This window comes from Arvicola amphibius, chromosome 12, assembly GCF_903992535.2.
Source record: "Arvicola amphibius chromosome 12, mArvAmp1.2, whole genome shotgun sequence".
In the NCBI taxonomy this organism is placed as follows: domain Eukaryota; kingdom Metazoa; phylum Chordata; class Mammalia; order Rodentia; family Cricetidae; genus Arvicola; species Arvicola amphibius.
The window spans coordinates 165,190,009-165,211,078 of record NC_052058.2 but is presented as its reverse complement, the minus strand read 5'-3'; the positions used below and the strand labels follow the sequence as shown (position 1 = coordinate 165,211,078).

At 55.1% G+C, this 21,070-nt stretch overlaps 1 protein-coding gene across 4 annotated transcripts; it reads right to left on the bottom strand.

Moving 5' to 3' along the window:
* Positions 1 to 1,352: 1,352 nt before the first annotated feature.
* Positions 1,353 to 20,086, bottom strand: Wnt11 (Wnt family member 11). Of its 4 annotated transcripts, none has more exons than XM_038314113.1 (7): positions 19,897 to 20,086; positions 16,120 to 16,305; positions 12,092 to 12,163; positions 9,381 to 9,616; positions 7,348 to 7,625; positions 4,559 to 4,851; positions 1,353 to 2,026 (listed from the first exon to the last, which is right to left on the bottom strand). In XM_038314113.1, exons 2-7 carry the CDS (start codon positions 16,200 to 16,202, stop codon positions 1,852 to 1,854), a joined length of 1,137 nt encoding a protein of 378 aa, XP_038170041.1. In that variant the 5' UTR covers positions 16,203 to 16,305; positions 19,897 to 20,086; the 3' UTR covers positions 1,353 to 1,851. The 4 variants fall into 4 exon arrangements, with proteins under 4 accessions (XP_038170041.1, XP_038170042.1, XP_038170043.1 ...); XM_038314114.1 differs by lacking the exon at positions 19,897 to 20,086 and adding an exon at positions 19,070 to 19,128; XM_038314115.1 differs by lacking the exon at positions 12,092 to 12,163.
* Between the last annotated feature and the right edge of the window lie 984 nt (positions 20,087 to 21,070).

Sequence of the window (21,070 nt, the reverse complement as noted above, 5' to 3'; positions counted from 1 at the left end):
GTCCTCCATTTTCAGGAAATAACCTTATTTTCTTCAGTTTGCCGTTGAACTGGGCGAGTTGGCGAAACCTAGGGACGTTTGCGGGCTGGTTGCTGCTCCCTATGCAGAGAACAGCACTGATGATGGCAGCTCTTGGGCTGGCCTCACAGCCAGGCTTCTGTGGCAGGTGGACCAGTGTCCCCGAGAATTGACAACTGCCATGGGCAAGAAGGAAGTGGCCAAGAGGTCAAAGACCAAGTCATTTGCGGGACTTTGTAACTATACTTGCCTTGTGTCCACAGGGTCCTCTGTGGACATCCCCTTGGACAAGACTGCTGTCAACAACGAAGCCTTCAGACCCCCCAGCTCTGAAATTCAAGACCAGCAGGGAGGCCGTGGTCAAGTTTGAGGAGCCTCGTAAGACTGACAATAACAGTGGTTCTTCTAGAAGCCTCAGTTTTGGATGCACTTTTGTCTCCATTGTTAATGTGTTTTAAAGAGAAAGGAAGCTACCGCTCAGAGGGGGATGGCCCCACCCTGCCCCAGCTCTTGCCTCCCCCCTGGCTGTCCCTCCTTCCTCACCTCCTTGATTCTCCACCTGCAGCCTGTAGACAGACATCACAGGTGCTCTTGACTTTCCTAGCCGACTCACTTAGCTCTAACGGCAAAGGTGACTCTGTAGCCGGGCCAGAATCCCAGACCCTAATGTCTGCTCATTTCCACATGGGAGTCCAACCCGCACCTCCTTCTACATCCGTGTCTCTAAGTCCCGGTTGCGGTTGGTCTTCCGTCCTTCCCCATACTCACACCAAACCCAAACAGTTCTTCCTGCCCCACATCCAAAACGAGAAAGAGAAGACGTCCTGCTGGTCCCCGCATCTCAGTGTGCCTTCTACCACAAGCCTGGGCTGGGCTTTCTCAGATTCCAGCCTTGGTCACTGCCAGCTTCACAAAGATAGGGCAACAGTAGGAGTCAGTTCCACTGTCTGGGGTCCCACCAAAAACCCACCAGGGCTACCTCGCTAAGGTCCCAGCTTCCCGGGATGGCTTTTCTTGCAGCCAGCTTAATGGGTCTGAAAGCAAGGCCAACGGCCGTGCTGTGGTAGTAAGAATGTCCCTGAGGAAGAAAGACACTGCCAGCTGGGTTTATGTTTCAAGACGTCTGTCCTCACCCTTGACCAACAGATCACAGACAGGGAAATAGGCCAGGACCAGGTCCGGGGACCGGGTGGGGTTGAGACATCAATGGGAGGGCCGCCTTGTCTAGAAACTGGAGAGTCCTCCCACCAGACCAGGATCTTCTGGGTTCACTTGAGGAGCCAGAGATTTGGGGGGCAGGCTGGGGCTTGCTCAGTATTCATTGCACACAGTTGTTTAAAATATAACCATCATATATATATTTTATATATAATATATAAAGAGGAATTGAAGCGAGCCACCCCAAAGAAAAAGCTATATTTTATAAATACTTCTGTAACTCCCGCATCCCAAAGGAGAGGGGAAAGAAAAATAAAAATTTACAACCCAAGTTAGTGGTTCCATGTGGTGGGCACAGGGTCCCAAAGAACATTTTGGGAGGCTGGTCTTTCTGGCCTTGAAAGGTCAAACGCACACAGTCCTACCCATCCCTGCCCTGGCTTCTTGGAGCAGCCTGGAAGGCAAATGTGGGCACTCGGGCCCCAGGCTGCCAGGTTATTTTTAATCCATCGGTTTCCTTTGATGCCCCGGCCCTCCCAGGGCGACCAGGCCTTCTGTTCCTGGTGGCTTCCAAGTGGAGTCACAGCACAAGGCTCCTCCCACGCCTGGCATCTGGGATCGGCAGGGAAGTCCACGGGGTCTCCAGGCCCCTCCACAGGGGCGGAGCGCATGGCCTCACTTGCAGACGTAGCGCTCCACTGTGCGCTCACACCTGCGGCAGGTGACATAGCAGCACCAGTGGTACTTGCAGTGGCACCGCTCCACCACGCGGTCCGTGTAGGGGTTGTAGCCGCGCCCGCAGCACATGAGGTCGCAGCTGTCACTGCCGTTGGAGGTTTTGTTGCACTGCCTGGGGGTGGGAACGAGAGGTTAGTGAGCGCCCTTCACCACCAGCACCTGCCTCTCCTTGCCAAGCAGCCTGCACCCTCGCCATTATGGCTGGCCCAGCCCTGCAAGAAGGGGGATCAGTTTGGGGGGAAACCGAGACTTTCCTCCCCCTAACTTCCCTGTGTTTACAATAAGCTCTGATGGAATTGTTGGGGCTGTTTTACTTTCTGAGTTGTCTGGTTTCCTTTTCTTCTTCTTCTAAATACCAGAAGAACTTCAAATCAGTATCTATTAATCCTGACTTCATATTTAATCCTTAGAAAAATGTATGTGTGGTAATGGTCCATATGCACAAATGTGTGCATTCATTTATTTGGAGGCAGAGGTCCACATTGAATCTCTCTCTCTCTCTCTCTCTCTCTCTCTCTCTCTCTCTCTCTCTCTCTCTCTCTCTCTCTCTCTCTCTCTCTCTCTCTCCCCCTACCTATCTACCTATTGAGAAAGAGTCCCTCACTGAACCCAGAGCTCAGGCATCCACTTGGCAAGACTGGCCAGTGAGTTCCAGGGTACCTTCCTATCCCTGCCCCACCTCACTGTTAGGGTTCTAGATTTATGCCATCACGTGGGTGGTAGAGATATAAACTCAGATCCTGATCTGTGGTGGGTGAGGGGAGGTTCAAGAGAGGGTTTCTCTGTGTGACAGCCCTGGCTGGCTGTCCTGGAACCAGTTCTGTAGACTGACCAGGCTGGCCTCAAACGCACAGAGATCGGCCTGTCTCTCCCCCAAGTGTTGGGATTAAAGGCATGCGCCACCGCCGCCAGGCTGATCCTCAAACTTACAAGGCAGGTAGGTACCTTACCAACTGTGCCTCCTCCCCAGACCCCTCCCTTTATAGTTAATCTTTAATTAAGCTGTAATGGAGGTGAGTGTCATTTTCCCAATCAAAAAAAACTCAGGAGACATTCTGCAACACAGAAAACAGCCCAGGAGGCCAGCCAGGCCTGGGCACTTGGGTCTGCTGAGGGCAGGCCTGCAGGTGTCCAAGGCAGCCCGCAGGTGTCCAAAGGAGCCCGCAGTAGCAGTGACATCTCCCCAGAGGCATTCTGCATCCTTCTGTTTGTGAAGCAGATGCAATGCATGGTAGCAGCTGCTCTCACTGGAATGAGGGACAAGCAAAAGTTCTTTCTCTTAACACCGGTGCCAAGGCCACTGCTCAACCTCCTCCCCTAAGCTGTGGCAGGAGGTGAGGAGCCAGGCAGGTCTCCCTGCTGCCATCCGCCTGCCTGATAACGGGACAGCTATTCAGGTGAACTGTCCCTTGGGCGAGCGCTGAGGAGGGCTGTGTCTGAGGGATACAGTTGGGGACAGAGCAGCAGAGAGCTGAGGAGACAGGGCGCTAACCCACAGCCTATGGGCAGAGTCTTCCACTGATGCAAGGGGATTCTCTGCTCACTCCACGTCCTCTAGGGCCCTGTGCCCAGCCCGTGTGTTACAGATTCAACTCCCCTTCTCAGCTGCTCACACTCACCCTGCCGCTTCAAAGCCGACTTGCGTTCCTTCCTGTCTCCTTCGCCTGACCCACTCCACCTCCACTCTGCCCACCCCCTCAATCTGGCCTCCAGATGGGAGCCTGGGCCTCTTCCTCACAGAGCCCTGGCCCGTGGGGACAGAGCCCCAAACCAGCCCTCCCCTCTCACAGGCAAGACCGTGGGCTGCAAAGGAAGCAGAAGCTGGCTGGGCACCAACTATGTGCCAGACACGTTCCCAGACACCCGCTCTCTGCTCCGTATTTCCCTAACCTTGTGAGCACCAGCTTTGTGGAATGCTACGAGCAGCTCCTTAATGAAAGAGTTCCCCGGCTGTGTACCTCTGGGAAACTCGGTTTAATCAAATCCTTAGCTGAGGCTCCCTCAAGCCTTGGGGACGGCCAGAGAGCTGCCCAGGTGCATCTGATCACAGAACTTTCTTCCCTAGGTTCTCAGGAATCCTCTTTGCGAAAGCAGCCACCTAGTTCCTTAACAGCCCCACCCGGCACACAGTAGGTCATGGGCCCCTTCCTTGTCTTTTCTGTCTCCCTATCCAGAGCCAGGGTTGGGCCAGCTATGTGGACCTCAGGCCCAACCTATGTAGTCCCCAGGGGACATGGGAGGATTAGAGTCTGGGGGGTGGGCACTTATCGGGGGACAGCTCATCCGCTCTGCTTTGGGTACTTTCTCGGCTGTGTTAGGTTGGATGCTGCCTGCATCTCTCCTTATGCCTCTCAGTTCCTCCTTTATCCAATGAGCAGGAGGGGCATTTACCCCTCACCTGTCCATGTGACATCTCCTGAGCTCCTGTTTCATGTTGGGCAGCCCTCCCTGTCATACAGTACTGCCGCTGTTACTTCCCGTCTAGGGAGAAGGTGGGGCCATCAGCCTCTATCCCCAAGTCCCCTCAGTCTCCCTGGAACCTCCTCCCCACACTGGGCAAGGACTCCACTCTCCAATTGCTGAGTCACCACTGTGCTCGGCCCAGCCCTGAGTGTGGCATGTGTGTAGGTGGCAGGACACCTACCTGTCTTGGGTCCCGTGGGATCCTACTTTCTCGTTCTTCATACAGAAGTCAGGGGAACTCTGTAGATACACCAGTTCTGAGTCCTTCACAGGCCTGATATCCAGGTCCTTGGGTACCAAGTGCTTGCGGGTGCCCATAGGCCGGTGCACCACTTTCGTGGCCGACAGGTAGCGGGTCTTGAGGTCAGCAGCCACATCCCGCAGTTCTTGCAGCCCCTTCCAACAGGTGCGGATGGAGCAGGAGCCAGACACCCCATGGCACTTACACTTGGTTTCCAGGGAGGCACGGAGAGCCTGCGGATAGGCAGGGTGTCGGTGGGATGGCCAGAACCCCTCCCTGGCCTGTCAGGGCTCTGCCCCCCCCACTTCATGCCTGGGGGTTCTTGGGGGTTCATGTCCCACTGGATCCTCAAGGGATGGAGTATTTGGCACTAAAGTCAGGGGGTGGGGGTCATGCTTCCACTCCAGGGCAGCTAAGAGGGGCAGGCAGGAAGAGTGGCATTCGCAGATACACACTCAGCACAAATGTCCTAACACAGCTGCCACAGCCCATCTGGGAGACCCACTCTTTGCCCTGCCCTAAACAGGAAGGCATGAATACGCTACATCTGACCCCCAAGTTTGCAGTTAGAAGATTGCGGGGCTGGGATTTGAACCTGCATCTGACAGTGATTCCAAAAGCTGACTTTCAATTGTTCCACCCCTTCTCTCTCCCACAAAACCAGGACTTACTAGAGGTTTGCCTGAAGAGTAGCAAGAAGAGCAAGAAGGAAGGCAGCTGGGGAAGGGTGGGGAGACAGGAAGGAGACAGTATGGGGGTGCACCTCTTTCTGGACCCACCCACCCACGGCTGCCGGGTGCCCCTCTGTCGTCACCCAGCATCTCCACTCTGAAGTCTGAAGCTGGTAGGCTGCTGCTCCCTGGTTGAGTGTGGTAAGGGTTAAATGAGCTGTACCAAGGGGTGTGTGGGTTATAACAGTTTAAATCAATATTGGCTCTGAACATGCAGTTTAAATCAGAGCTGTGGGGGAAACTGGAAACCCCTGGGCCAGGCCTGTAGGCAGGATCCAGCCCTGGTCTGAGAAATGGCTCTCCCCCCTCCCCCCAGTCTTCCCTGGGCCTCATTTTCCTTTGGTGTCTGAGGGTCAGAGGTCAAACACCTTCTAAGGACCTTTCTGTTTGGCTCTTCAAACCCCTGCTCACAGGACACTTTCCTCTCCCTTGTCCTGCAAGGGTCATGGGTCACCTGTACTCACACCCTGCATCACGTGGCTGAGGAAACTGGGTGAAGATTGGCTTGGCCTTGCTCCAGTCCCTCAGTAGTCAGTGAGTTGGTGGGGAGCTAGGCAAAGTGTCAGGGATCATCCTTATCATGACAACAGGAAATGGGGACTGAGGAAGCATACTAGGTATAAAATCTGGGACTTGCTAGACGCCTAGGAGGGAGAAGGAGACACAGGCACCAGGGACAGAGCGCTGAAGCTCGGTTCATTGAATCGGGTCTGGAAAGGTCTGGTTCTGATGTCATTTAATTCTCACACAGCCCCGGACTACAGGGAACAGCATTCACCATTAGCAGGTGGCTCCAAGAACAGGCCTGATGGGTCCCGAGACAGAAACTAAGTATCCTCTTGCACTACACTGGAGTTGAGGGGGGGTGGGGGTGGCAGAGCAACCCAGCTGGAGGCTGAGGTTACCATAGAGTATCAGTGGAACTAGGTAAAAGCTCTCTGGATTCCCACAATGGGGCCAGTCCCAGGGCTGGGAGGCGGGAGCTCCTGGCTAGTGTGATCTGACCTCAGTTTTCCCAGACTGTCCAAGGATAACCTGGACATTCAAGAGTCACCAGGAACAGGTGAAGGTGGGTGGGTTTGTACTGATTCCACTTCCTTAGGCCATGTGTTCCTGGCTGAGCCACCAGGGCTAAACCATGTGAGAGATTCCTTTTGCTACATAGGACACTCTTCCTGGGTCCTTCCCCTATCAGTGAGAAAGGGACAACAGAACCTTCTGGGGCTTGTTCTGGGATCCCAGGAGGGAAAGAATAGAGCAGGGAACGCATGTTCACACCACGGATTGGTGCCGAGTTTATCATTCAGAAGCGAAGGTGATTGATTGCCATGGACCCTGAGGACCTGAGCTGGATCCCTAGAACCCAGTGGGAGAGAACCAACGCCTGCAAGTTGTACTCTCACTCCCACACGCACATACACACGTGTAAAAGTTTAATTTGGTTCATTCATTCCCACACACGCATATACACACGTGTAAAAGTTTAATTTGGTTCATTCATTCCCACACTCGCCCAGCCTTTTGGGTAGCAAGCAAGAAACAGGGAGACACTGGTAGCAGATGCTGGGGAGCCCATGCTCTCATGGCAGCGTGGAATCCCCCTCCCCATTACAAAGAGGGGGTGTAGTGTAAAATCTGTGGCCCAGCCCCCTCTCCCTGTCCTCAGGGAAGGCTGAGGAACTTGCAGGGGGGCCCACCCTGCCACGGCTTTATAGCTGGGAAGGAACGAGGCAAGAAAGGAAGTAAGTCACCCTTCAGGAAGTCAGAGCCAGCGCCAAGGGCAGAACTCAGAGCTCTGGGCTCCCAGCTCATTGTTCCCTCTGCTTGGAGCACCCCAGAGAGGAGAAGGGGCAGGCGAGCCCAAGCTCTAGATAGGGGAGAGCGGCAAGGTCCCAGCCCATCCCCTCTCCCACACCCTCATGGGGCCCACCACAGGGGCGGGCCCTTTTCCAGCCAGTGGCCCAGGCACACCCTCTGGGGCGGGTGGGGGGTGGTTACCTGTCTCCCCACTTTACTGTTGTGTAGACGCATCAGTTTATTGGCTTGGGATCCCGTTTTTTTCACCTTCATAGGAGCATCGGAAAACTTGGCCCCCATGAGGAGCCCGTAGCTGAGGTTGTCCGCACATCCTCCCCAGCGGTTCCCGGGCCCGGGTGGCTCACCTGGGACAGGGCCGCAGGAGCAGCCGGGCAGGTCGCCAGAGGTGCAGGCCCGGGCGATGGTGTGGCTGATGGTGGCGGCCGACAGGGCATACACGAAGGCTGACTCCCGGGTACCTGTGGGAGAGGTGAGGGTTAGTGGGGCTGGAGGTCAGGAGGAGGTCAGACCTTGGCCTGAGGTCATCTTGCTCCACCAGTACAGAGGGACCCAGCTGTCGCTAGAGCAGTGCAGAACGACTTGCAAGGGCTACCAGTCCGCTAGTCACAGGGTGCTTTACACAAGCAAGAACCTCAGCCCCCTGAGTCCTGGTGGGAATTCAGGACTAAGAGCCGATTTAGGAACCCAGTCTTTGCGAGAGAATCTCACTGCTAAGATGAGGCCATCCTGGTCATGTGTCCTTAGAGCAGGAGGGAACTGGGGGTACACAGACACAGATGGGGGGCACCATATGACACATGGGCTGGTTGTCACAGCTGTAGGTCGAGGAACTGCAGAATACCCACAGCTACCTGGAGCTTCCCGGGACCCAGGGAGACAGCATAGCCCTGCTGAGACCTCATTCACAGACTCACGGCTTCTGGAACAATGAAACCGTATGTAGCCCAGGCTGCCTTGGAGCTATCTTACTGCCACAGCCTCTCAAGCGTGGGATTACAGTCAGGGTGCTACTCACGGCTGGGGACAGGACATTTTCATCGTTTGAAGGCAGCCAGTATGCAGGACAAGGACACTGTGACAGAGCCCCAGGAATGAGCATAGAGCTACTGGGGTCCCACTCCATTCCAGACCATCCTGGCCTGATGGAGGACTCTCATTGATTAATAAAGAAACTGCCTTGGCTTTTTGATAGGGCAGGATTTAGATAGGTGGAGTAGACAGAACAGAATGCTGGGAAGAAGGGAAGTTAGGCAGATGCCATGCCTCTCCTCTCTGAGACAGTTGCCATGAAGCCAGCCACCAAGTCAGTCATGCTGAATCTTTCCCGGTAAGCCACCACTTCGTGGTGCTACACAGATTATTAGAAATGGGTTAATCAAGATGTGAGAATTAGACAATAAGAGGCTGGACCTAATGGGCCAGGCAGTGTTTAAAAGAATACAGTTTCTGGGTAATTATTTCGGGGCACAAGCTAACCAGGCGGCCAGGATCCGGGCGGCAGGAACGCAGCCTGCAGCTCATTACTACACTGGCCCCACGTTTGAATCCTGGCCCTGTCTCATAACTAGCAGTTACCGCCTCTACAGAACCTCAGTTGCATTAACTGCAGAGCCCACCTGACAAGCCTTCCCTGGTTTTCCGACATCTTTGGGGGGGGGGTAAGGACTGCCATCTGAGACTCCCCAATGCTTGGACACTTGACAAAGCAGTTGTGCGGGGCATTAGCCTGTGTGCACTCAGGTTCCCTCCCGGAAGCCTGCTTCAAAGCTATCTGCTGCTGCCTGGACTACTTTGTGCATCAAAGCAGTTCCTGCCAACCAGGTTTGCCTAGGTCCACCTGACTACCCAGGGGCGGGCTATCCACCAGTCTCCTTTCAGTACAGCAGGGAGCCACCTTGGTGTGGTCTATAGCAATATCCTTCCTTCATCCGTGCATTATAGCACACGTGTGTCCCGAAGTGTTATTCGGGCCAATGTATGTGCTGATATATTCACTCATTAATATTTATTCATTCCCCAGTTCGTGCCTGAAACCCGTATCTACGAATGACTCATCCGCTCAAGCGTCCGCCCAGCCATGGCTTATCCATCTGTGTAACCATCCATCTTGTCGCTCATCCGTCCACCCATGAATCCACGCACCTATCCAAACACACAGAGCTTCCGCCCGGGGTTCCTCCCGCCACAGCAGCCCGGCGCCCCACAGCCCATACCTCTCTCCAGGTCAAGCAGGTAGTTGGGGGCGAGCTCGATGGAGGAGCAGTTCCAGCGCATGTCGGCGAAGGCCCTGCGGCAGGCCTTCATGGCCTCCCGCGCCGCGTGCACGATGGTGCGCATGAGCTCCAGGTTGCTGCGGCAGAGCTGCACCTGCGCAGACACCAGGCCCTCCAGCTGCTTGCAGTGTTGCGTCTGATTGAGCGCGAGGGCTGCTGGCGTCTTGGACAGTGCTCTGCATACCCCGAAAACCACCAAATGGAAGAAAGACAGGGTGTGAGGGGCGTTTGGTCTGCAGGTCAGTCCTCCCCGCGGACAGACTCAGAATCATTTTTGCCAAGAGTCACGTGGCAGAGCAACGATTTGCTTGCCCTAGCCGAACCACCTGCCGTTTGGGCGTGATACTAACTCTCTCTGGGTCTTACACCCTAATCCTAACACAGAATCACATCCTTTATCCTGCCTGAATCATATAATTGTCTTAGGAATGGACGCATCTGCAGTCTGCAAAACACTTCCAGCCACTGCCTCAGACCTCCTGGCCATGAGTTACTAAGCTCCTTCCATTCATTCAGCACTGGTAGCTGTGTGCCAGAACCAGGACTGGAGTCTCGTAATAATTACACATGGTATTAATTAAACCCTTACGCTATTGCACACCATGCGTTAAGAGCTTTACACCATTACTGCCTGTGATTCTACCACATTATTGATCACCATTGTAAAGTTCACACTCGTGCAAAGGATTGCCCTTCAGCAACTCAAGGACACTGAAGTTTATGGTGATCCAGAATTTAGAAAATTCAATACCTAGTCCAGACATTCAAGAATCACTGGCCCCCTCTGGTCTTCAGGAACATTTAGTCTAAGGGCCCATCAGCAGATGCAGAAAGGCCCCAGATGCCCCAGTTCCTAGACAGCCTAGGGAAAGGCACAAGCTTGAGGCCCTACTGTGTGACTTGGGCAAATCACCTGACCTCTCTGGGCCTCACGGCCCTCAGCTGCAGTAATCATCATTTCTACTTCAAAAGACAACAGGAAGGCTTAAATAAGATAATGTTCTCATGTCAGGCATAGCGACACATGCCTGTGATCCCAGACTTAAAACCTCAGCTCATTGCCAAGGGAATCTTAGCTCCAAAGGAGTGAAGAGACTGGATTTCCTCCATGTTGGCAGACGAGAGTGTGCTGCTCTTCCCTTTTGAACAACCACAAAATCCTGGCGAAGGCCAAATGAGGTAATTTTCGATAAGTTGGTTTCTTTCTGCCTGTCTGCCACCCACCATATAACTCCCCCAACCCCCATCCCATACAGACACAGAATATAGACCCAGGAAGTAGACCCCTGAGGGCAGAAGGCCCAGCCTGGCATTTGTGGTTAGGATGCCTTACCTAGCCTAGGACCAGAGGTGAGTGTCCTAAGCCATGTCCTTCCCTTCAAAATCATGGCCAGCAAGGCTTGCCTGCTTCCTAACAAGCTGCCAGGGCCTGGGTGGGTATGACCCACAACTCCACTCTTCCCGCTCGCTTGCTGGGTCTTCTGTGTTTTCTATGGTTAAAATGGAAGATTTCCACGGGCCAGAGGTACACAGCCCATGCAAGCAGCATGGCTGTCTTCTTGGCTTTACCCAAGGCTCACCTGAAAGTAGGGTGCCGGCCAAGAAATGGGGTGCTGATGGAGCCCTTCCTGCTGAGCAGTGCCGGCAGCTCCTGAGGGTTGAAGCTACTCTCAAGCCCAGTGCCCAGTGCTCCCCAGTACCTGGGGCTAACTAGTGGGGAAATCTGGGGGACTCTGCTTCCCTAGCTCCCCTTCCCTCTGAAGTCCCCAGGCATTTGCCTACCCCATGCCTGGCTAACAGTATTTTATCTGTGAGGGTACCTCCCAGTGGGATAACTCAGCAGGATACTTTGAAACTCTTTCCAGAGGGCAGGTAGAGTGTAGCCAGACCACTGTTGGGGACAGAGGGACATGGGCATCCATGGGACCCCCGGGAACAGCTGGCATGGTAATACACCTACTGCTCCACCCCCAGGCATCGCGAGGGCTTCCCAGGCATCTGCTGATTAGCAGTAATGACCTGGGTAAGTGAGCCCCCTTGGGAAGGCAATCAGGACTAAGGCAGAGGCGGGGGAGCCACCGTGGACAGCTCGCAGGCAGGTCTGGTTCAGAATAGCCCTAATTGGAAACATTTCAGTTTATCTGGAGTGGGGATGTGGGGGGAGAGGATTCAGGAGGGGACAAGAGGGAACGGAGAGTTCACTGGGGAGTCTATGCCACGGGTTGGGAGGGACTTCTCTCATTCAGGAGTTGGGGTTCTCCGGCTTCAAGCTCTGGCTAGGCTACTTATTAACCACGTGACCCAGGCGAGTCACTGCCAGTGCCCAGCCTCAGTTTCCCAGTTTATAGTATTCAATGCTCATAGTTCTGTGGGTGAGGGTGTTTTCCAGTGATACAGCTGGAAAGTTCCTTCTACTCCTTCTAAGCCACAGTCTTCCGTCCCCTATCCACTGAGCCTAGCTCCATGCCTGTTGGTTCTCCCACCCTAAGGCCCTAAGGGGGTCATTGCCTCCTCACACCATGGGACTTCTTTCCTGGCTAGTCAGTCACTAAGGGGTCTTCCTGGGGTTGCCAGTAGTCCTGTGTCCAGGCAGTTCTGTGGTACCTGACTTAGGTAGGGCCACTCTACAGAAGTCTTCCTTATGGACCTACCTTTTACAGCCTTGAGTGCCCTGGGCCAAGGTCTCTTGCTGTCTGTCATTCTGCTGTCTGGCTCTCACAATGCTAAGTGAAACCAAAGTACACTCAGGGTTACCTTGGGCAGAACGAGACTCCAAATACCCCAGAAGCACTCCCAGAGTTGGCCTGGCAGGGGCTTGGGGCCTGACATCAAAAAATCACTCCGAAAATGAAGAGACCCTGGTCAAGGGTACGGCCTGCCTCAGGGTCCTCAGAGTTAGCCAGAGAAAGTAGTCCTTTGGTTATGTTTCTGTGGACCCTGCTGACCCCAGGAAGGTGGGAGAGCCTATTCAACCCACATGCTACCAGGCTTTGGGCTGTCCTGGACCACATCCCATACTGTTAACTATGAAGCAGGAAAAATATCTAGTCCAACTAAACAAGGTCAGCCCTTCTCGGTGCTTCTATCTGGCCCCAGGGATGGCCTTGGAGAGCTTTTCCCTCTGTGACAAGTTGGAACTCCTCTGTGAATGTGCTAGGTCTAAGAACCAGGGCTGTTTAGGATACCTGGTTAGGTTGTGGTTGAAGCTACTAGCCCCTTGGAGAAGCCCAGGGAATACAGGGCCTGGCTTCCTCCTAGAAATTTAGGAGCTTAGTGCCTTGATGAACAAGGCCAGCTCCTTTCCTATGTTTCACAGATGGGTCAATGGCATTGGATGAAGAGCAGGAAGCCTATAAGCTAGAGATCCAATCCTGCCTGGCAGACACTACCTAGACCTTAGAGGCTCTCTTAAGAAGGGCCCTGACTGGTTGCCGTGCTCAGACACTTGCTAGCCAGAGTGGAACGGAGCTTCCAAGAACTGCCAACCCACTTGTCCACTTCTGTGTGCAACAACAGAGGCAGAGCCCAGCTAGAAGCTAGACCTCACAGACCCCAAGCCAGGACTCCAACAGCCCAGGTCAGAGCTGAGGAGCCGAGGCACAGAGAGGCTGAAGTCTTGCCCAAGATCTGGCTGGCAGAAGGATTCCAAGGCTGGCGTACTCTACCCCACTTCACAGCAGCTGCGTGCCTTCTAGAGCCTCTTCAGGCTCTTCCTAGAGAGGACCCGCCCTGCTGAGTAGCAGGTTCAGCGCAGTCAGCTGCTCTGAGGACAGCCTCCAAGGGCCCCCAGCTGACCCGGGGTCTTTCCTTCCCCTCCTCCCCCAGAGGGGCGAAAAAGCTCACACCTGCTCCCCCCCCCCAACACACACACACACACTGGACTCATCATTATTTGCCCCACCTCTGGCTTTGGCCAGAGGCTCTCAGCGTGTCTCTAGGCAGTCGGGTTCTGACCCTGCTCCCCTCTCCCCAATACCACCTGTTTATGCCCTCCATCCCAGAAGCCCACCTGTGGGCACCTCAGGTCACCAGGCCACATCTGGTTTCAGTTCCTGTGTCAAATGTCTCTTTCATCTCCAAGTCACTTTCCAAGCCCAAGCACATGGTCCCCAGGCCAGCTGGCCCTGAGTCCCCACCCCCACTGCACAAGGGTCCTGAGACTTTCTACCAACAGCCCCACTCAAAGCCCTGCTCCGCTCCTCCATTGGCTATGAAACTGTTTAAGAACCTCCAAGGGCTGGGGTGGGGGTGGTGTATGCCTTTAATTCCAGCCCTCGGGAGGCAGAGGCAGGCAGATCTCTGAGTTTGAGGCCAGGCTGGTCTACAAGAGCTAGTTCCAGGACAGGCTCCGAAGCTACAGAGAAACCCTGTCTCGGAAAACCAAAAAACAAGCAAACAAACATAAAGAATCTCGAAGGTCTTCCTCTCCTGCTCAGGGAAACTGAACACACAGCACAGGTTGGGAGATGGAAGCCAATTGTGGGTTTGTGAAAAACAGCACGCAGCACACAGCAAGAGTGCATCTGTGTGAACAATTGCTGATGCCTGCTATTTCCCTGAGGGGGGGGAATCCCGGGTCTCACAGGCCCTTGTTGATATATATGCATATATATATATATATATTTAATTTTAAGACAGAGTCTCACTCCGTTGCTCAGGCTGGCTTTGAACTCATCTGTAGCCCAGGTAGGTGTTGAATCTGTGATCCTCCTGCCTCAGCTTCTTCAGTAGCCGAGACTACTGGTCTGTGCCACCCAGCCTTAAGCTTCCCTTCTCCTCCCAAGTCCTTCCTTCCCTATCTTCCAGCTCCAGCAATTATCAACCATTATCAAAGTTTAGCCTCCCGAGCCCTCTGCTGGGGTTCTGATCTCATCGTCACCAAGAACCAGCATGTGACCCTTGTGGCAGTTACTTAGCCTCTCTGTCCCTTCACTATTGTGAACCAACTCCTCAAGGAGAGCTAACAAATCCGACAGAGGCCCACAGCTCTCAGAGAGGTGACAGGACCGCTGCCTGCAAGGCACTGTGCGCCACCCCTCCCCACCCCCGCAACCTCAGCAAGAAGGGTCAGGGGATGCTCCTGCCTCTGTCCATGCTCTCCTGGGACACCTGCTTCACATTCCATCGCTGCCCATCAAGTCCTCCCTGGGGGCACGTCTTGAAGGCAGACACTGAGCTGTCCCATTGTGTCAGGGCTTAGACTATGGGGTGGAGCTAAGCTGGGTGTTGCTCCCAGCCAACCACCCACCCCACCCAGCACGTGCCAGCTTGGGACTGAATGTGTCACAGGCATCCTAGAACCTCAGTATTCTCTTTGTAGGACAGGGAAAGAGGGGCAAGAGCAGTGGCCCCAGGGCTCTTCATGAGCAAAATGAGTCACCCAGGTCTGGTTCTCAGCCATGAAGTAAGACCCTTGCACCTTTCAGCAAATGCCTTTCTATTCTCCCTCACCTCCTGGTCTGAAAAACAGTGGTGGCACTCTTGCTGACTTGTGTCCTGCCTACGGCAAGAATGAGCAAAAGTGCCCAAGAGCAGCAGGAGGAGGGGGGAGGAGACCCACAGGGCAGACCACCTCTCTTGAAATCTAGGAGACATGAGGATGGGATTCCTCTTGAATTATTTAATCAATAACTCAGCACGAGAAAGGGTTGGACTGGTGACCTCAAGACTGTTTTTCCAAAGGTCCAGTGTCATCTCTTTCAGTTAATCCATGGACTCTCTTCAGGAGCCATAATCTACCCCTTGTTTGTTCTGCAGGCTCCCTACACATGACCCAAGCAAGGAGAGACTTAACACATGTCCGTTCTAAACTCTCCCCACCCTGGCGCTGTCCTCTGGGAGTCTCCATCACACACCACCCACGTGCAGAACTCCCCACTTCTGCGCCTGAAAGTGGCAACCGGTGGGAAATCTCTGTAACTCACATGGGTAACCCAAACAGGCAGCCCCCCTTCTGAACTCCCAAGCCCCCACTCCTAAAGCGCTTGGAAAGTTATTTGCAGTTGGAGCTTATCTCTCCCAGCCCAGGGGCAGCTCCTTCAGGAAGGGACTACTTTTCCCTCAACCCCACTCTTTCTCCGCCGACTCTAGCAGGCACCACAGGAGAAGCAGCCACTTCACAGGGAAACCAAGGGGGAAATTGCCTCCAGCGACCATTAATCCCGACAGGACACCCTGCACGAGTGCTCACAGCCTCTGGCGGTTCAGGAGCTCCCCGGGGAGCCTCCTATCTGATACCAGAGAATCTGTACTAACTATCCCTGGGCCGAGTACACCGAGGCCCCAGGAGGTAGAGCTGGAAAGACACTCCCCCCCCCCCCTAAGGTCGCCCAGGTGGAGGGGCCAAAGTGTCTTTGCAGACTTTTCAGGGGGCTGACGGTGCTAGGCTGCCCCTTGTTTTCTGCACTGAGCAGACCCTCTGGATTGTGCCCCTTGGAGAGAATCTTTCCGAAGTCCCTTTCTGGCCTTTGCGCAAGCCTGTCTGGATGAGAAAATCCCCTCATTCACTTCGCAAGCCCAGAGAGGGTAAGAACAGTATTCCACAAAGGAGGTGGCCGAAACTTAATCAGTGGTCCCCGACATTCAAGCCAACTTGGCCTCGCTGATTTTGGTGCGCTCACCCAGCCTCTCCAGCCGCTCTCCCCATGGCCCATTGGAGTGAAGACAGGGTCCTACTTACAGCCACTTGATGCCATAGCACACGCCAGTGTGGAGAGCCAGGGCGAAGAGCAGAGCCTCGCAGACCTGCGGCCGCGCCCTCATCGTCGCGCGCGCCCGGCGCTCTCGGGGGTCGCACCCTGCGGGAGCCGCGCCGAAGTCAGCCGTCTGCCGGCCACCACGGCCGCAGGTCTTGCGCGCACGCCGCCTGCAGTCGGGAAGAACGGGGCGGCTGGTTAAGGCGGTGCGCTGGCGGGGAGGCGTTTTATTCAAATTACAAAGGAGGGGTCGGGCCGGGGAGGCAGAGCGAAGCAGACGTCCGCTCCCGCCCAGTACCGCCCGAGACCCGCCGGCGTCAGGCTCGGATTAGGTGAGAACGGAGTGCGGCCGAGGGCGTGTCTCCCAGGCCGGATCCAAAGCTATACCTCCCAGGAAGGACAGGGTGCCGCAGAACGGAGGTGCTGGGGGAGACCCAGAAGAGAACCTGGAGAGGACCACAAGCCGCAGGCGACACCCGCCCAAGACGCACACAGACAAACTGATGGAAGCGACCCCCCGCAAAAAGAGGAACGAGGGTGCAGGGCCAAGGCAGCTGATTCGGGAAGGGATTTAGGCTATTAGAATCCACGATACTGATTATTAGTTATTGCAGCTTTAGTGATTCTATGTTTCATCCCGAGTTTCCCTTTTTCAGAGAAGTCTCCTAGTGTGATCGCCTTTGCTCCTCCTAGTCCTGGGATAAGTACTATCACCCCCTCCATCTCAGTCGAGGAAACCGAAGTCCAGAGATGGGAAAGCGGCCCGGTTGGTTCTGGACTGTTCAGCTATCTCGTCTACCTGTGCCTCGCGGGTCAGGTTAGGGAGAAAACAGAAGACTTGTCTTCTCTTGGCACCTACTTTTCAGTATGGGAAAGGGAAATTGGAAAAATGGAACGGTGGTGGATGGTCTTTACACACTGAAGGATTTGGAGAGGCTGAAGCGCCCCTTCAGACATCCCACTTGAGCGGACAGAGCTCCTTAGCGGAGCAGAGAAGCTCCAGGCCTGCAAGAGGTTGCTTGGGGCCGCCAGGCGGCGAGCTAGGGCCGCGGAGGAGCCGCTACCCCGCCCGCTTGCAGACTGCGGAGCTGCTTTCTGAGGCTTGCCCTCATCATTCTCACCTCATTAACTCCCTTCCCGGCTTCTCCCAAATTTACTAACACCTGGCGTTCGCCCCGAATATGCACAGCCCCTCTCCCATTCCAAGGAGCAAAGACAAAGGGATTCCTCCCTAAAGGGTCTAAGGAGTCTGAAGAAGGAGGTGCCAGACTTGGGGGAGGTGCTGGCGGGGAGGTCGCTGGAACAGGGAAGAGCGGTTCTTATCTGGCTCTGTGAGCTTGGGCAAACCCTCAACCACCCCAGCCTTAGTTTTTCCTTTTAAAAAAAACAAATAACTGGATTTCAGCTTTCTGATCTTCATCTATCCTCTCTCTGCCTGTGTCCACTATAACGCATACCTGTGTGGCCTGTGCACATGTATGTGTTTTGTTCATGTGTGAACGCGCGCGCGCGCGCACACACACACACACACACACACACATACACACACACACACTGGGATTTGAGACGTCATAGTTTTCTGGGGCCTTCTGGCAGAATCAAGAGGAATCCAAGTAGAAAACCTTGAAATACTTTACCCCTCCCGTCCTCCACAGAGTCCCCCAGGTCCGAAGTGCTTGGCACAAACGGGTCTAGGCTGGGATCTCAGGGGAATTTTTGCTACAGTCCGACTCCTCCTCCCATCTCTTCGGTATCCAAATCTTTCCCTCACTATTGAAAGTTTACACATTTCCCCAAACCAGAAAAGTATCTGCAGGATCGCGGCGGCGGGGAGGAGGGGAAAGGGGGGGCTCAAAGTCCCAGTCCTTGTCTTTGTTCCCTCTGTAAATGTGGGATCGCCGAAGGCGCCCAGAATTCCTGAGTGGGAAGCGAAGGGCAAGGGCTGGTCTCAGAAGAAAGCTCAAGGACTTACAGCGGGGAATCAGTGTCCAGTTCAACTCTATGAGCGGAGGGGTGACCCTGATCGCACAGCAGACAGGTACCCAGGCCTCCTGCTACTCTCTGCTCTTCCCAGCAGCTCCAGCGGCCCTAGACTTCCTCCACCACTACGGCGCTTTGCTGAGGAAGCACCTTTGGGCCTAGGCCTCTAGTTCCTGACATTATTCTTGTCCTGCCTAAGAAGGTCCAGGCCAGCAATGCGAGCCGCTGGGTCACCCTCTCAGCTTGCGCCCTGAGGGTCAGAGCGCATTCGACTTGGGGAGTCCCCGGCCCGCCAGGGGGCGCTAAGCCTGGGTTCGAAGGAAGATCTGCCCCGGCATCACACAGTGGGACTTCGGGCAAGTCCCCTCCTTTTCCTGGGTTCTAATGTTCCCGTCTTGGATGAAGTGCAGAGTGACTTCCCTCTTGGCTCTGGTTATCTCTTAAGACTTGTTTTGGTTAGCCCTGAACAGACTACGCAACCTCTTACTTCAGCCTGGGCTCCCAGCCTGCGTTGGGGACAGTCTCGTAAAGGGCCCGGAGAAAACAGCGGTGCTTATAGATAAAGAGAGAGTAATCCTTTCTTCTTCTTCTTGGACAATAAGTCCAAGCTACTTAGCTTGCATCAGTCGGAGGAACGAGCCTCCCGGGGTTGTGCAAACGCTGGACACCAAAGGCACTTTAGCCCTGGCCGCCAACAGGTGGTCCTAAGGCTTGGCGTTGTTGAAAGCTCTAGAAATTTCACTTTAGGTAGCCTCCCTGCTTGGCCTAACCGGCAAGGATTTGCCAAACCTTTCCCAACCTAATGTGCCATACTGGCCCAGGATTTGGTGCTGTGCGCCGGCACAATCTCCGCACCAGTATAACGCTCAAGCGGGCCGCTCTGGAAGCCTGGCCGCGAAACTCTAAAAACGGAAAGGGTGAGACAGGGACTCTGAGCCACAGCTTCAAGGTTACCTGCGTGGCTGCGTGAGACCCGGCTTTAAACTCAGCCGAGATTCTGTCAGGATCTTCTATGTTGCGCCAGGTCACCGCGGAGACGCGGTGTTTGGAAAGTAGAAAAGGGAGAGCGTGGAACTCTTGCCACCCGCTGGAGCCGGATCCTGCGTTCCCAAAGACCGTGAGGGACATGGAGGCACCTCAGTGCCACGGGTGGAAGATATGGGGCTGGTGGAACTCAGCCAGATGTTCGGAGCGGGAGCGGCTCCAGATGTGACGCGGAGCTGGGGCAGGACTCTCCTCACTACCCTCCAACCTGGAGCTTAGGTCGGTAAACAAATTCACCCCACCCCTTCCCAGTTGCCTCTAGGTGCCCTTCTTACCACCCGGAGAGCCCCACCTCTGGCTCTGGTGGGAGCTGCAGACTTCTCGGCCTTTTGTCTCCCCCCCCCCCTCCCGGCCGCCTCCTCACACACACCCTCTGTCGCAGTATCCAAATCCCCCACCCCCGGGATGGCTCGGGCGTGACCTCATCAACCCGCAGACTGCGAGGGAGGGGACCGAGTCCTGGGATGGGGGACAAATCGAAAGAGCTGGGGAAAAACCGAAGGAACCGTGCAACCAACCCATCCGGTGACCACCCCCCCCCCAGTCCCCTGGTCCCCGAGTCATTCCATCAGCTGTGCTCCGCCAAGCGGAGTTACTCGGAACGCTGCAAGAAGAGAGGTAAGGAAAAGAGCAACGAAGGCCACTTTGGTTTGCTTCCCCGGGAGTAGGTGAAGTCTCTTCCGTTCAGTCGCCCCTCTCCCTACCCTAGCGGGTTCCACCCCACGGCCACTGCTCACCTTCGGGGTACTCTCGTGGCGCTCCCGGCCGCCCTCGGGAACTGGGAATGCGGCCCCGGCCTACGGGAGCGGCGAGGACAGTCTGCCAGACGCCGCACAGCAGGGCGCAAGGGATCCTGGCACTGGGGCGCTGAAGCCGGCTGCTCTCGGCTAGGCTTGTCTCTCTCCGGCTAGCGCTCACGGATCTACGGAGCTCTCCCCTCTCCCTGCACGATCTGCGGCGCCCGCCGGACCAAGCGCTTTATAAGGCGCGGACCGCCGCTTTGATCCGCCCACGTCAGCGCGACGAATCCCCACCCGGTGGCTCGCGCGGGGCGGGGGCGGGGTCCATATGACGCCTCGGACCCGCGGCGCCCGCCCGGCGCTCCGGGACACTTCGCACCCTATTGCAGTATTGAAGGGAACTTGCTCTCCACAGGCAGTGTTGAAAGCGTGCCTGCTGTGTCCCGGCGGAGCGCCGAGGCGAGCAAAAGGCCCACCTTGAAAGCTTGAAATAACCAGTTAAGAGCCTAAACCAGCCAGAGGGTCTATCTTGGGTCACAGAGCGGAGCCCGGTGTCACAAAGCGCCCTTACTTGCAGCAGGCGTTGGGGGTCCTGAGCCCTGTGCTTCTGTCATAGCCCTGATCATGGAAGGTTCTTGAGGCCAACTTTCTAGGCATCTCAGAGGGGCGCTCGCTTCTAGGAGGTGCTGGGACTCTGCTATGTGAAGCACATTGTAAACAGACTCCAAGTCGACTTAGACTCCGGCTTGATTGCAGGGGAGTCTTGTGGGCAACTCCACCCCAGCGGTCCGGTCCGTAGGGGCACTGGAAAGGACTTCCCCTGAGATGTTTCTCTGTCTCCCACGCTGTCTGTTAGACTTTTCCTACTCTTTGCAGCTGCAAATGAAGTTCTGTTCACAGGTTTCACCGGGGTAACACACATACATAACCAAACACACGCCCAAAGGTGTGCGTGGGGTGCCCACAATCCATAATGGCCCTGAAACCTCCTAGTCCAATAACCCTCTTGCACACTGGGCTGGGACAAATCATCACAATGGTTACAAACAAACTCTCAGGAGATACCTGTACATATCCCAGGCCCACTTGCCTAGTAGCCCATGGGTGTGGAGTAATCATATACATGCCATTAGATTGGCACCCAACACAGACTGCCCTCAAACTGTTCATG

Bases quoted from the DNA above. Each gene is read 5' to 3' on its own strand.
- Wnt11 (XM_038314113.1), bottom strand. From the start codon at position 16,202: ATGAGGGCGCGGCCGCAGGTCTGCGAGGCTCTGCTCTTCGCCCTGGCT. The intron at 12,164-16,119 runs GTAAGTAGGACC...GGTTTCACTTAG, and splicing joins TGCTATGGCATCAAGTGGCT to CATTGTGAGAGCCAGACAGC. The intron at 4,852-7,347 runs GTAACCACCCCC...GCCTATCCGCAG, and splicing joins ACAGTAAAGTGGGGAGACAG to GCTCTCCGTGCCTCCCTGGA.